General features: G+C 37.7%; 1 protein-coding gene across 1 annotated transcript in view; it reads left to right on the top strand.

The window, feature by feature from the left end:
• The window catches only part of THSD4 (thrombospondin type 1 domain containing 4), a 278,723-nt gene that overhangs the window by 41,026 nt on the left and 221,642 nt on the right, over positions 1-16,055 (top strand). Inside the window, exon 5 of the mRNA XM_030497701.1 lies at positions 5,514-5,943. Coding sequence (XP_030353561.1) covers positions 5,514-5,943 — 430 coding nt within the window. The remainder of the gene's footprint in view (positions 1-5,513; positions 5,944-16,055) is intronic.

Raw genomic sequence — 16,055 nt, 5'->3', positions numbered from 1 at the left:
TGCATGGTGGATAGTCTTTTTAAAGTAAACCTTGTTAACTGTGTGCCTACGACCACATAGGACATGAAGGAAAATTAAAAGCAATATGAGGGCTGGAAAGTAAGTGATTGAATAGGACAGTTGTAGGCCAGTTAGAGTTTTGAATTACGAAGCAAGTGCCAGGGATTAAAAATATATATCTGAAATTATTTTAATGATACTACGGTAGGAGTAATATAAATAATGAAGTACATTAAAAATATGTATACTTGTACCTATCCTGGTAACTAGAAACTGGTTTTGCATTTAAAGTGGAAGTTTTGTGTCTGCAAAGACTTCTTGGTCTCCCTTTATTTTTTTCTTAATTACATTTTAAATATTGAAGTGATGTTTCAATAACTTGATTGTTGACAGGAATAGGTAATAAGCCACTTTCAGTTCTTCTGAAACAAAATCAAGGCAACTCTATGTTAAATACTTGAACTGTGTGTAAATGGGCAGTGTTCTTTTAAAAGCTGTCAATTACAGTAATGTAATGCTGCTAAATATTTTGCTAAATATTAAGTTAGATCTTGGTAGACTTACCCACAGAAATAGATTTAATTAAGTTAGGATGTACGTAATTGATTTAGAGAAAGAGGATTTGGCCTGCTAACTTAAGCATGTGTATGGTCCTGTTAAAACCATGATGGGTAGTAGGACTTAAATTTAAACTAAAGGGCTTTGATAAGGATCTAAGGGGAATGACCTCCTGTAGAACAAAGTTTCCAGTGGGAATCAAAGAAATGCACTTTTAGAGCATATATAATTTAAAAGATATTTTGGACTGGTACATAATCTGGAATATTGTTTGGGAAATACAGCTATAAATTGTAATTGTACTCTTTCTTCTGTCTTTTCTTCCACTTCTGTCTTGCACATAGAACCTCTGTTTCTGCTGATAGATCACAGTTAGGGTCTGCTTGAGTAGGTGCTGGCTGTGTTGATAGGACAAAAATACAGCCAGCAACACTTCAGACATTAGATTATAGGTAACTGCTTAATTCCCAAGTGAGAAGATTAGGCAAGAACCTGAAGAATGCTTGGGTCCTGGGCACTCAGAGCAGCATCAGGCTGTATGTGTGGTTAGACCAGGCTCACTGGTGAGATGAGTTTCCTTAGTGTATTAGAGGACTTATCTGTTTATTCCAGGACAGGATTCCTCAGATAAGCCTCTGAAGATTTTGAAAAAAGCTTTGAACTCAAACTCTCACAAAACTAAAAGTGAGTGCGAAGTGTTGGTTTCACATCGATCTGCATGCTCTATGATGACATTCTGTTGTCTTTTCATTCCAGTGGTGGCTGTAGCTGGGCATACAGGGAAGAACACAGTCTTCCTCTGCTTGTGGAATAATTTCTGCCAGGCGACAAGAGAAAATTTTGAAAGTAATATCATGCAATTCTTGTGCAGTTTTTCCTCCTCATCCCTGGTGGAACTAGTGGCTGAAGGCTGTTACTTTCCCAGAACATTACATTACTCCTTGAGAAACAGTGCAAAAGGTTGTGAATTGAAAATGAAGGCAATTAGTGGTTTCTTTGGATTCATTCTAAGAAAACATTCCAACAGTAGGAAAGCAAGTCTTCTGTGGTGTCATAAATGAGAGGTTTTGCAAATGTTCAACCTTGCAGTTTTTTGTTTAAAAGAGAAGCAGCATTTTGATGGTAGGAGATAAGTTGAATGAAATGCTGCAAAGCTCGTGTAAAATACATTCTTCGTTCTGTCTAACATCAGAAGAGAAAGAAAGTGAGTTATGCTTCAGCTGGAAGTGAGCCAGGGAACCTCCGTTTAGAGAATATGTAAGGAGAAAGGAAGTGATGGAAAAAGGGGGAAGATGAAAAAGATATGTTGGCTCTGTAAAGAGCACTTAACAGGTGGAGGCCCAGGAAATCTCTAATCTTACTTGCGTATTTTAAAGATGCTGCATATCCTTGGTTCAAAGAGGATTTCTGTTCAATATAAATAACTAGCCCACCAGCTCTGAAAGTACTTCATTCTTAGTGAATCTCAAGAACACTTGAGGTTCAAAGCATTGTTCTTAGCATAAACTCTATGAGGCAGTGATAATGCATTTGTTTGCCGTCCAAGGCACATGTATGCTTAGAAAAAGCTGCTACAACAAAATTCCTTTCTGTCACTCAAAAGGTGCTGTGAGGGGCCAGTTCTTGCTATTCTCAGCTAACTTACCCTCAGCGTGAGAGAAATTGTTAGACCAATAAGAATAATAGCTAAAAATAGCTATTTTTAAATGTTTGCTACAAACCTTACATTAATAGCAAAAAACCTTATTTTCATACTTGTCTGGGCAAATGCATTTTTGAACTCAAAAATATACTTGGGTTGGCTTAAGTTTAAGGGGCCCATCATTTTTGTAATCAAAGAGCTAAACAGATTTGTCTGAACAGTCAGGGAGGTGTATGTGTTTGAGTTATACCCAAAGAAAGAAAGAGGCAAAGCAGAAGACCTTTGATGAGCCTTGATGCAGCCACAGGCATGTCATTATAAGGGTGCTGGAAACTTAGGCTACCAGAAATGGTACCTCATTTCTTCATCAGTGGGGACTCCAGCAACATTTCCAAGTTACGGCGTAGAAAAAGGAGTCAAGCTGAGACAGGAACTAACAGTAAAAATGTTGTTATTCTTTCACTTCTCGGGCACTGCTCTATGTTTGTTGCAGCGATCAACCAGTTCACAAGAAAAATGGCATCCCTCAAAATAAAGTTTTTCTAATTTTTGCAAATAATCTCATGAGGTTACAGCAGCTTTTGGTCACTTGCTGCCTTCAACCATGAGTCCTTTCAGATATTAGTCATTCTGTGTTTAAGACCATTTAGTTACTTTTCCCAGGCAGAAGAGTCCTAGTTCATGTCACCATTTCTTGCATGTCCTTCCATTCTTTTCAGTTCTGATTCATGACCCTGCACTGGAGATGAACAGCCAAACATCAGTCTAATTTTTGACTTCTTGTGTGACCTTTCCTAGTTTGCCAGGCAGCAGTCCTTCCAGGTGGGGATGATGCATCTAGGTGTTCCTCTCTGGAAGAATTTGGCAGTCAGAAGGCTGGGGCAGAGGCATATTCCTACCATTCCACTGATCTGCACATGGTTTATTGCTCAGTTATTAGCAGCTTTTTCCTCCTGCTGATGAAAAATGCAAGAAACCTAACTGTAGATGGTAAATTCAAAAAGCTAGTTTCAGTAGACCTGCCACCCTCTGTCCACTCCTGCAGTCACCACCACCACTTGCAACCCGTGCTCCCTCCAATGAAGCAGTAACTTTCTCAGTGCCAGGAGTTGTTGCCAAGGTTTGTATCTCAGAGACTTCAAATTTAGTGTGGTCAGGTTGAGAAGAAAACCACTGTCAGTAAGAATCATTAGAGACTGAAGCAAATGAAAATCAGGAGTTGTATCTGTTTTGCAAGATGAATCAAATATGACTAGAAATCTCAAGAAAGATCTTTTTCTTCGTTAGTTTTGGTCTTGCACAGAAATCAAGAGTTATGCTAAAAATTAAAAAGAACAGCAACACAGAGGGAATCAATTTATTTGCCCATTAAAAAAAAAAACCAAAACAAAAACCCCAAACCAAAACCAAAAACCTCAAGCCAACCAACTAACCAAAAGACCCCATAACCCCCTGCACAACACGAGCTGTGCCCATTTAAATTAAGTTGGGTTTAGTCTCAACATTTGGAGTAATTCCTGTTCATAATTTGTCTTTCATTCGTCTCCTGTCCACTTACAGGAAGCTTTTTTCCTTCTGTAATGCTAAACCCCATTGTACTACATTTCTCTGTGGTAACTACCAAAAGCCTACCTCAACAGTGACATCACAGTCACAGAGCAGATTAATGGGTATAAGCAGCTCAAGAGTACTGGTTGCTTATCTGCCAGGGTAAATCAACACTCTTGTTCACACATCCTTGAGCCAGGAAGATTGATTAAAAGTCCCACATGGCCATAAAGCTAAAATGTTAAGTAAATGGCTTCCAGGGTTCCCATGTAACAAGAGTCTTGGGAGAATATAAGACTTAGGAAGAAAACAATCACGAGAAAAAACAAACCCAAAGAAAAGTCTCTGGTCTGGTGGCTCTCTGACATTTGTAACACTTCAGTTTCAAGAAAATAAGTATGCCAATTTATAACCTCTGGTTTTCACTGCAGTTCAAGTGTTTTTTATAGATATTAAAAAATATAAACAAATTTTATGGACAGAAAGAAAATGACTTCTTTTAACGGTGTCTCCCTTCCTGAGCTGCAAAGGTTCTCAAAACAGCTGTATTCACACATTGCTCTGAACCGGAAGAAAATTTTTTTGCCAACTTATTCTTCAGATTGCAGCAGTAGAAATCAAGGCTTGAGGCAATATTGAGCTGTACAGGATGACAAGAAAAGCAAATGCAAATTAGCCTATTGCTTGCAGATAAAATACCAGGATACTCTTAAGTAGTATGACCCAAGTGTGCTATTATTCATTTTGTGATTTTTCACTCATAACTTGGAGATGAGTCTATTATGTTGCTGTGAGAGTGCAGAGGACAAAACTACCCTTCAAAGGGTACCAGCTGTTTGAGAGTGCTGATACAGGTTTAATACAGCCCAAACCACAGGTTCTTAAGTAAGATCTGTGCGCAAGATAGCAGACCTGAAACTTCTGTGCTAGGGGCTGTCAGGCTCTTGTGGACTGTTTTAGTAATGTACCATGAAAGGTGGGCTTTTATCCTGACAACAAATTGGGCGGGTCATGACCTTTTAACTAAATGTATTGCTAATCCACACTTTGTATATTTAAAGAAAGAAAAGAGTAAATCTACCGGCCAAAGAAGAGAAAATAGACTGTGTACCATAATAAGAATGTTTTCCTCCATTTGTCATCTTTTCCAGAAGTCTCTCAGTAATATTTTGATGTTCCTTATACTTTTTCCTTAAATATTTCTTGTGATTTCTTAAATACCAGATGAAGCAGAATCACAGGAGGCTTTATAAATGGATACAAAATGTTTAACAATCTTCGCCATACTGAAATCAGGTTTTCTTCTGTCATTACTCAAATCCACAATAGGGTTTTCTTGCTGTTATGTATCTCAAGCTCCTCAGAAACATGATTATAAATTTTAGGAATATACAGCTTTGATTCTCTGAATTTCCATTCTTAAAGGAGAGTCCTAGGGGTTAAAAGAACAACAACCACCTCCCTCCAAACTGCTACTTTATACCATACCTAGCCATTTGCCTTTGCTAGTTGGCACTAAGTGACTTCCCATGTGAATTTCAGCCAGAGGGGGGCCAGGATTTAGTTCAGTCAGTAGACTTCTTCATAGATTCCCAGCGCACCAAGCGAGCCTACAGCTTGTACATATTTTCTGTAAAATAGATTGAAATTTCTGGTTACCTGTTGCCTTGCAGTGAATAACTCTGACAAATTACAATTCATGTAAATAACTGCTCCTTCACTTACGAATTCAGTAACTGTTTTCTCTCTCTTTCTCTGTTTTTAGAAGCAGAAATAGAAATCCTATTGGTCCAGGAAAGTATGGATATGGAAAAGTGCCCTACATTTTACCTTTACAAACTGACACTGGTCAGCAGCCTCAGAAACTTCGGAGACAGCGACAGTCGTCAAGGAACCACGTATTTCATCAGAGTCCAGGTCTCATGAACACTTACAGCCAGGGAGCTAGTCCTTCACTTCAACATGGGAATCTTTATCAAGAAGAAAATGGGCCTCAGGCTGGACATCAAGTGCTGGGACCCTCAGTTTATCAGTCATCTTCATTTCCTGTATCTCAAAGCCTGTTTCACAGCAGTGACTCAAACCATCATGGGTCTGCATCACACCAGACAGTCCAGGGTCAGCCCCAGCCTCAAAGGGCTGCAGCAATTGTGTGCATTGGCACCTACAAGCAATATAAACTCTGCAACACAAATGTAAGTCTGGTTTTCCTATATTTAATTTGTTGGGCAGCTATTGGTTTTCCCTAGTATGCTAAATGTTCACATAGCCAAGAAGTAAAGCTGAACACTGTCTCTAGTTAGTGAAGGATTATTTTTTTTTACTTATTTTAGTGTCTTGAATACTGAAAGTAGATGCATAATATTATAGCTACCTAATACCATAACTTCAAGGCTCTTAAGCAGTTGCTAAATCTACCAATATGTAAAATTCTAATTTGATAAAAAGGAGCAGTCCTTTTTATCAAAAGATAAAAGGTCTCAGACAAGTTTAATATTTTTCCATGTAAGAAATGGAAAAATGGAGTTGGTGTAGGCCATGTTGTGAAGACTCCCTACTTCTCAATCCCATACGATAACGCTAACCTTTTGGGAGTGCTAGTCATGCTCTAAATACCATTTAGAGCCAGCACCTAGTAGCCTAGATCACTCCAGAATCTTTCTGTGGTGGTGTGTGTGTTCTGTAACAGATGCTGCTTTTACCAGCATTCAAGCTTTACATGCTTTGATTTTGTCTTCCTAGTTTATTGGACAGAAAATGTGTTCTGTGTTAATTTTTAAATAAAACTTACTCCGTTATTACTTCATTCAAAATGTTTGGCTGGGTGTAGCTCTCTGTTCTCAGGCAGTCTCCCATTCTATGTGGGAGGCTGTGAGGTTTTGCTGTTTCTCCCCACAAGCAATTTTTATTCTGCTAAAAGTTTCAGTTTCTGGCAGTGCCATTTTAGTATTTCCTGAAGTATCTCTTCCTAATATTTGTGTCTTATATGGGCTGCTAATCTAACTTAATGTTGCAGACTTGAAGAAGCTTGTAATTGGATATTAGAAGCAGGATGTTCCAGAGTGGTCTCAATATGTTTACACAACAGGCCGTATTTTTCTGGGTGGGTGCACATCTGATTCTTCTGCCACTTGGAAATCCTGTTTTGTTTAATGGAAGCCTGCGCAGTGGAGATGTAGCAACAGAACATATGATCAGGATAAGAAAAACATGACCTAAACAAATCAGAGGAGTGCTTTTTTTGTCTCTCAGTGTAGCAGTTATTACATCTGCTTTATTTATGAATAAAGTCCATTGACTGGGACTAGAGCAACTGATTGCAGAGCTCTAATGTTAGGAAAGTTTTAGTGTATTTGTCTGAAATGGAAAACATGAAAGGGCTAGTTTGAGCCTCTGAGAATAGTCTCTGGTACAAATTGCTCTTTTGAAAAACACTTTCTGTTTTTTGAAGGAAATGGGAAATGAACTTAGTACATGGGCATTAATTTGGAAAGTTTTTTGTGCTGAATTTGCTCACTGGTGCCCAAGCAACACACAAATATCCCAGTCTTTACTTCATCCCTTACTACATCAAGGCAAGAAGTTGGACAGTATGCTGCTAGACTTCAGGAATGTAACAAAATCCTTTCCAGAAAAGATCTCTTTTCAGAGAGCAAGGGGTGAGAGGTGAGGAAGTTAGAAATGAGCTGGAAGAAAGGAGTAATCGCAGATGGCCAAGGTATGGAGAAGGAAGGATTGTAGAGGAAATTTGTTGAAAATGACAAGTGGGCTGGAGAGGACTCTGGGCTTGCGTATTAGGCAGGGGCAGGACATGCAGGTCAGTATTATAAGTAGTCTGGCCATTGACAGATTTCCTTTGGTAGTAAGGGAACAGGAGTGTGAAAATAACTTCATGTCAATTTTATAAACTGTTGTTTAAACAGAAGACTTCAAAAGATGAAGAGGAAAAATAGGTGAGCGTACTGTTGCTGCATCTTTGCCATTGTTGCATGTTTAAATGCAGTTAGAAAGAAAGAATTTATTCTACAGCAGACTTCTAATAACAGAGAGAAATTGTAGATGATGTAGCTCCTCCTAGGCATGGAACTCTACATAGTGATATTCTTTATTTAGTAACATTTTTGATTCCCTCTGAGAAGCTGTAATTGCTATTCAGAGTTATTTTTCTCCATAGAATGTGTTAATTAATATAATTATAAAAAAGTTGCTAAGAACATTTTTAGTATAAAGGCCCGGACAAGAGCAAAACAAGGCCCATAGTGTTTCACTTGTTTGCTTGTTCTTCCTGATTAAATGCTTCTGTATGTGGGCTTTAATTTAATTTATCAGCAATGACATGAACCAGTGGTCTTGTCAGCATGCAGAGAACAGTATCTTTTTCTTTTTTTTTCTTTTTCTTTTTCTTTTTTCTTTTTTAATACTTCCTGGATCATACCAAAAATGAAAATCTCATTTATTAAGAGGAAAGTATTCTGTTAATGGTTATCCCGGTGTTTGGCCACTCCCTCTACAGTTTCTCCTTAGGGCAGTTAATTAATAACAAATTAAGTCAATCTGCCTTGGTCCATTGGGTCATTTACTCATTATTGTATATTTATTGTTTTTTCATTAATAGCTGAACTCATTTTACATGACTGACAGCTTGATTCATAAAAGTTGAACTTGTGGGTTTTGGTTAGGGAGAACCTTGAAGTGCCTGTGTTTGTTCAAGTGTTTTTGCAGGTCGTTAAACCTATTTTCTTATTGTACAAGTGGCTTCTTCTCTTCAGCACCTTGCATATAGGCCTTGTACACGTTCACGTCAGAATATACAGCTGCCTGTCACCTCCTTCAACAGGGAACAGGGAGCAAACATCTGTCCTTTACACACAAACAGTACTGACAGATCTAACTGCAACCATAAGCTGTTTGCAATACAAGAAGATTCTTCAAATGTAACCTCTATTCCTCCAAGATAGGGGAGTGATGAGTAAATCTTCCTCACTGCCCTCTGCATTAAAGGAGGGAGAATTATACAGGGGTGTGGGTGAAGTAGAATTTGAATGCAAACTTGTTTGCGTTGTTTGTTACCAGAACAAAGGAAGCAACTCAAATGGAACATTTGTTTACTGAGTGCTTTTTGTTATTAACTGTCTCACGCGTTGCCAAGTCACTAGCTCTTTGTGAGAATGTATTTATAAATTAACTTCAGGCTGAGAGTTGCTTGGGCAGTGTGCGCAGGGAAGCTTTCAGGGTACTGGACATTCAAGCCTACTTGTTTTGCAGTGTAAACTTGGTGATACAGAGTGCTCCTTTTTAAAGTCAATTTTTCCTGATTTATTTTACTTTTTAGAAGACATACAGTGAATGTTGTGTTTTGAAGAAGTACTTAGAATTGGAAAACAATGATTACTTTTACTTTCTGATCCTGGCTCTTCAGCTATACATATTATTACTCTAGTAGTACAGCTATGGAAAATCCAGCTTTTGGTTCTGAATACAAGTTCTTAACTTGGATCTTTGTTCCTGTGTGTAGAGCACTTGCGAATGGCGTCTTAGCAAGGAATGCAAAGTATCTGAAAAACAGTTTTGGAAATGGAAAGAGGTTTTACTGTTGAAGAGATGAAGTGAAGTAAAAGGCTCAGGGCCAATCCGCAGCTCTATCATGATGGGATAAATTCAAATACTTCATTTCCTAGAGAATAATGATGATGATACTAATTTTGACTGGTGTGAATTAAAACTTTTCCACTGAAAGGCTTTTTTGGATGCAGAACCCTAATTAAATAGAATTGAAATGTTCTGCAGGAATGTGTCGAGTCCATTAAAAACTGATGTGCTTTCCTGTCACCTAAGCACATAGGTAGGCTTTGGCAGGCTCCCTTGGCACCTGGGATCTCAGGCTATTTCACCAGCTTGCTGCCATTCTGACCAAGTGTTTTTGAAAGTTTTCTACACTACAGAAAATGAAACATTTTCAATGTTTCAAGTTTTAACAAAGGCAGAAGTGGAAATGTTTAATTTTGTATGGAACAGAAACTGTAATTGCCAGACAGGTCTTTTCAGAAGTGGTATGGGGCCTGTGAGGATGTGTTCATATACTGAGGTGAAGACAAATAGAAGACCATGTATTTTTAAGAGTGTTTTTTCTTTTCTTTTTTAAACTGAAAAGCCCCTTCTTATTCCCAAAGAGCTACTGTGTGGTTTGTTTATTTTCATTTTGATATTTGTATAGCGTAGGTGTTTGACATAAGTGGTAAAGCGGGGTTATGATGACATATCTTTTCCTGAGGAAATTTAACTTTGACTTTGTGAGGAATTTTCCCTGCAAACACTGTGGGATTGTATGTACATTTTGTAGCCTGGCATACTGTGGGTGTATAGGAAACTTATTAAAACTTACATTACTTTGGGTTGTACTGTTCTTTCTTTGACTGTTTTGGTATTTGAAGCAGAATTCTGTAAATATTAATTCAGAATGTGTTGCCACTAATAGGGTCTTAACTCACCAGGCACAGGCAGAGAGATAGTGCTTGTAAAATATCCTACGTAGTTCTGTCAGTTGTCCCTTGTGTAAAAAAGAGCCACATAGAGGCAGCTTTGATTAAGCTCTTGGACCACAGTTTTCTCCTCTGCATCTCTGCACTGTGGCTTTATGACATCCTCTTCAACAACTGAGAACACTGTTAGAAAATGTTTTGCATTATGATGTTCCTGTTAAACAATTATGGGAAACCGTCTGCCTTAAATCATTAGGAAAAATATGCTGGGATAACTTTAGAAACTCTCTCAAATAGTTTATTCTGCAAGTGTGGCAGTAACAGAACACTAAGTTAGCTGTTTTACATGATTTATTACTAGGTTAATTACTTACTAACCTAGTAAATGTTCATAATAAGGCCAAAATCACACAATTCAGAAAAATTTGATGCCTACAGGCGTATGGTTTTTAGTTGAAAATTCGATTACTTTGATCAACAAAACTATGTTAAACTAATTTAACATCTAGGAGTCCAAGAGTCATGCTCTAATGCCCTGTTGTGCCAAAAGGATAGGTGCAGGTGAAAGATTTGTAACGTATACATGGCTACAGTCATAACCTGTATTCTCCAGGTCAGGAGAAATGACCCATGGGATCTGTAACGTTCTGATGATTACTCTCTGCATCATACAGAAATGATGAGATTTTTGTCTTTCTCCAAAGACAATTTAATAAGGTATAAATAAAACATAGTGGAGCCTTGGATAAACGCCTTAAGGCAATAAAACAGAAATATTCCACTGGAAGATAAAATTTGAGAGTATGTATCAGTGATAAAAATGTACAAAAAGTGCAAGGGCATTATGTGAAATGCACAGGAAGAAACTTAAATGTTCAGTTTACACATAGAGGAATTAAATTTTTCAAGGCAAGAAGTGCCATCCTTGCCATAATTAGTCAGTGAACTGTCTTAACTCTGCCTTGTGTCATGCAGAACAAACTTTTTTATGATTGAGGCATTTAGGGACATGCTTCTAGCTTGAGCTGTGATCTTTAATGAATGGCACCAACCCTTTCACCCGCTGAAATGTTATGAAAGAAGAAGTGGGATTCACACCATCAATTTGGAAAACCTGTAGTGAGTGCCCATGCTGACTGCAATTATATTTACTCCATAGACAACAGTACTGCTTTTGGAGCAGTGCTGTACATAACTTCACAGTAAATATGAGATATCTCAAACCATTATGAATAAAACTCAGGACAATGTACCATGATCAGCGTTCATATAAAAATCGCTCCTCTTGTAAAAATGTCTGAATAACATTGTGGTGTTCAACCTAAGTTTTCAAATCCTTTTTGAATTAGGAGCAATTCATGCCATTGCTCCGAAGTATCTTAGTCAATTCTCTTGTCTGTTCTTGGTGTTTATACATGACAGACAGTTACCATATTTTAGCATAAGAGTTAGCCAATTCATATACATTTAGCACCATTAATATGTTTGGGGTTTAGCTTGAGCGTTCTGGGAGCTGAATTTTCCAGAGCCTCTGTCAACTTCCCAATATGTATTTTCTTGATTTTTAATGTACAGAAGTATTTCAAAAGGTATGGTTAGCAGTAGTACTTCAGAATGTATGATACTGCAGGAAGCATTGCGCTGCGTTTTTCTTCTCAAAGGTTTTTTTGGAGTTCTGAGCCTGTTAACTGTTGAAGCTGGGGAAGTCCATGTACTGGTTGAAGTTGAGTGAATTTGTGTCTAAGAATAGCTGAAAATTCAGACCCTCATTTATGCGTAGCAATAACATGATATAAAACGTTAATAATTCATCTAAGTGCCTCAAAATCGGAACCAAAATGCCTGTCAGTTGGCTAAAACATTTGTTTCCTAACTTCCTAGTGAACCATGAATGGTAGGCTTCACATAACAATTGGAATTGTCTGAGAAGTTACTATTCTTATTCTTGCAGTAAATGAAAAGCCTGTGTCATGGAGAAGAGGAAAGAGGGAAAAGATCCAGTTATCCAATCACTTCATCAGTTCTGAATTGCAGCATTAGCACTCAAAATTTTGTGGAGTGAGTTGGAAACTTCATTTAGATGCTTGTCGAAATGAAGCTATTTTTGTTTTGTTCCACATTAAAACATGACTTCAGGGTGATCAAGGTGATTTAGATGTGTGGCCTGGTGGTTGTTCAGACATGACCTCTGTGCCAAGCTTTGAAGAGGAAACCGACCAGTGAAACTTGTGACTTCAGACTTGCAGTCAGACAGTTTCATTCCTGGCATATTGTAGATTTGTTTAATAGGGCAATGTAAATTTGAGTAGTTGTCATTTATCAATATAGACAAGTGTTGTGGCAGATATTTTAAAGCATTCCAGCTTGTCTTTGTTTCTTTTTATCAATTCATGTTGGCAGAAGTCTTTGCCTGAAATTCTGGTACATAGTTTTTCAACACTCCTATAATGAACAAAAAATTTGCATTTTATTCATGTTAGTTTAATCGCATCCAGGTTTTTGAAGCAGAGGAAGCCGCAAATGTCTAGAAACTTGGATCAGGGGAAATCCCTTCATTAATTTACAATCTTTCTTTTTTTAAATGTTGTTCTTACGAACATTTGTTAACTATTCTCATTAATTACAGGCATAGAAAACACCTACTGTCAGATGTTCATCAAGTGTGCTGTGTGTTTGTCCAGAAATAGCACCTTTGCATGCAGCATATTTCCCACATAGAGACATGCAAGTGTAATTAATAAAACAGAGCTTCTTTCTAGTGATAGGTTGCTAAGGCTGTTTGTCTTCAAACTCTTGACTTCTCTTAGTAGAAAAGCCAATCCCATATTTTTTGTATCTGTCACTGCAGTGTTGGAGAGGCAGTGGGTGATCTGTAAGGGGAAGAAGCCAGTGAAACATTCCCTGCCCCTTTCTGCAAACCGTCTTCAGTTTTTGGCTTCAACATTCAGTAACTTCCCAGCCAAACAATGTACTGTTTTCTTTTTCTGTATTTCTGTTTGCATTATCGTTTGTTAAAGATAGCAAGCATACTAATTATCTTGACGGCTGTTTTTAGGCCTCAGTTTGGGTTACTTTTTGATGGCAGTATTTCGTGATGGTGTGCAGTTTCAGTTTGAGCAGCAAAGTGCCATTAAAAGGACTCTCTAACGTGAAAAAGTCAAACCTGCAAAAGTTTAGAGCTTTCAGCACTAGAGGTTTGTCAGCAATCCTATGGCAACTCTTGTCTGTTAAGAAAAATTTTTAAATTACCTTATAATTTATTATTTTACCCCAGGGACCCTGCACAGATCAACAGTTTAGTTATTAGTGATACACTACTCAATGTTGTTATTTTTATTATTCAGCCTTTGGCTCCCTGCCTTAAAATGCTTCTCACAGAAGATGAAATTCTCTAGGACTAGTCATTGATACTGTTACTGCAACGTTTGATTTAACATTCACAAAGCTGCTGTGTGATAGTGGATCTAATCTCTATTATAAGAAAGGAAGCTGAGATATGGAAGAATGAGGTTTAAAAAAAGCGTTCAATAATTTAATGCTCCATGCTGAGTAACTGAGATTAGATTTTATGTGTTCAGTATCTGTTTATTACTTAACAATGTCAAAGCAAAATTTGCACTGGCCAAAACCCTGATTACGATTTCACAGCTCAACTGGAAATCAAATCCAGAGATTTTCAGTCAGACCCCAGAGTGGAAAGTACATAGTTCACAAGCTGAGAAAGGATTGGATGAAGTAAATTGCACCATAGGTGACATTTTCCCCCAAAACTAGTAGAGTAGCTAGCTCCACAAACTGCAGATTGTCTTTCATGTTCCTTATTCTCTATGTCCATTGTATACTTACTAGCTTCTACAGTCAATAATACAGATTATGTAAATAACTCTTCTAACTAAACATTCCTGCTTCTTCCCAGAGTAAGTCCATTCTTCACACTGAATGAGTTGCAGATCATATGGAAAAAATAGCATGTAATCGTATAGCTGAGATTGGACCTTGCAGGGAAAAAAAAAAAAAAGAGCCAAATTATATAGTAATTGCATGGACAATCCCTTCTAAGTTGAGGTTAAACATTCTTTTAATGTCCTCTGACTTGCTGTGTGCGACCTCAGATCAGACGTGATAATTTTAAATCAAATTTAAAATTAGATCTGATAATTTTAAAACAAAACCAAAAAAGCCTTCAAAACCAGAATGCCATCATGTGATCCATCACTGTTCACAGGACTCATCAGACCACCGCAGCTGAGCTGATGGTAGAAGGAATTTGCCGTCTACTAGTAGAACAGGGCAATGAAAATGCTTTGCCATGGTGTTCAAAGGTTTTTCTCACCACAACAGTTTCTGCCATTCCTCCCTCCCTCCTTTTTCCCTCTAGCAGAAGCGGTCGCACTGTATTTTCTTGCTCTGTCTCACTTATCATTTTCTTAGTACCTTGTTTAGTATTTTCCATCTCTTCTCCCCATTTCTTCTACCTCCAATCTCTCCTTCTTCTACTTAGGTTCCCCAGCTTCTCTCCAGCTTCTCTCCAGTTTCACTTTTTTTCTTCTCACTACCTTCTTCAACTGGCTTGGTCATCCAGTCTCATGTCTTCAATCCCAGTCCCAACATTTATCTAAGTTTTTCCAAAGTATTCCATGCATTTCAGGCACAGGCATTTGCATTAGGCCGCTTCCTTGCTTTCTCCATGCTGCCTGCAATAGGCTGAAGGGGCTATTAAGAGCAGAGACGTGTTTTCATTTCCAGTGCCTGCCCCTGATACAGACCTCAAGAGCATGTACCTATAGCTGCTGGAAAACTTCTCAGCCTCTTTTAGCCTCAGCTGTGGAACACACTTCTTGTAAACAGATTGTTCCAGCAGTTTAGCTGCAGAACTTTAACAAGATTTGACTGATCTTGTACAGAGTCTGATTATCAGCATTTTTTTAGAATCTTGAAGCCTGGCTTTATTTGGGTAGATTTCCATATAAAGGCAGAGGATGCATTCTAGACACAAACCCAGTTTCTTGGCTGACTTCATTTTACTCATTAAAATAAAACAGGCACTTATATTTAAAAAAAAAAAATAATCAGAATCTTTGACGCATGGGAAAAAAATAAAACTCTTCTCCCCTCTTGTCTCCCTTCAGACTCATTCTTGGGATGAAATACTTCAGACAAAAAAATGAGACTAAGACACTAAGACAGATACCAGGAGTGGAAAGTTTTAGTTTGAACGGTTAAAGTTCGACAAACTCATAAGCAAATGGACAGTGCTACCAGCTGTAGCTATACCAAAGTATTATACCAAAGTATGGTAAATGTAGCTGCTAGTTAGTTTAAGGTGTCTTTTTTTTTTTTAAGTAGTATGACCTAGGAAGAAAGAATATATTGCAGAAAGTGTGTGTGTTATATCAGAACCTCATTTTTGTTGGAAACAAGAGCTCTAAAATATGAATAATGCTGTAACTTCTGTTACACTTGGCTCCTGCAAACTCACAGTTATTTTTAAGTTGCTTTTATGATGCTCTATAATTGTTCACTTTTTGTGGAAAATGAATTGTTCCACATTGTAGGTAGGTTTTTTTTATTTATTTGTATTATTTATTCTTTTTTTAATCGAAAAAGAACAAAATGCACTCTCTCAATGACTTACCAGAATTCACCCTAGATGTAGTAACATTTGTGCCTCACATAGCACTGCATAAACATTTCTGTTGCCTGCAAGAGGAGGCTTGTCAGGTGACAGGTTGTCACTTAGAATAAAAATCTTTCTCTAAGAATATTGTGATTATGGCTGTAATAAGAATTTTTAAAAAGTGGAATATTATGGTAATACAAATCATAAA

Source organism: Strigops habroptila, chromosome 9 (genome assembly GCF_004027225.2).
Source record: "Strigops habroptila isolate Jane chromosome 9, bStrHab1.2.pri, whole genome shotgun sequence".
In the NCBI taxonomy this organism is placed as follows: domain Eukaryota; kingdom Metazoa; phylum Chordata; class Aves; order Psittaciformes; family Psittacidae; genus Strigops; species Strigops habroptila.
The sequence above is the reverse complement of the archived record's forward strand: the minus strand, read 5'-3'. Positions and strand labels throughout refer to the sequence as shown.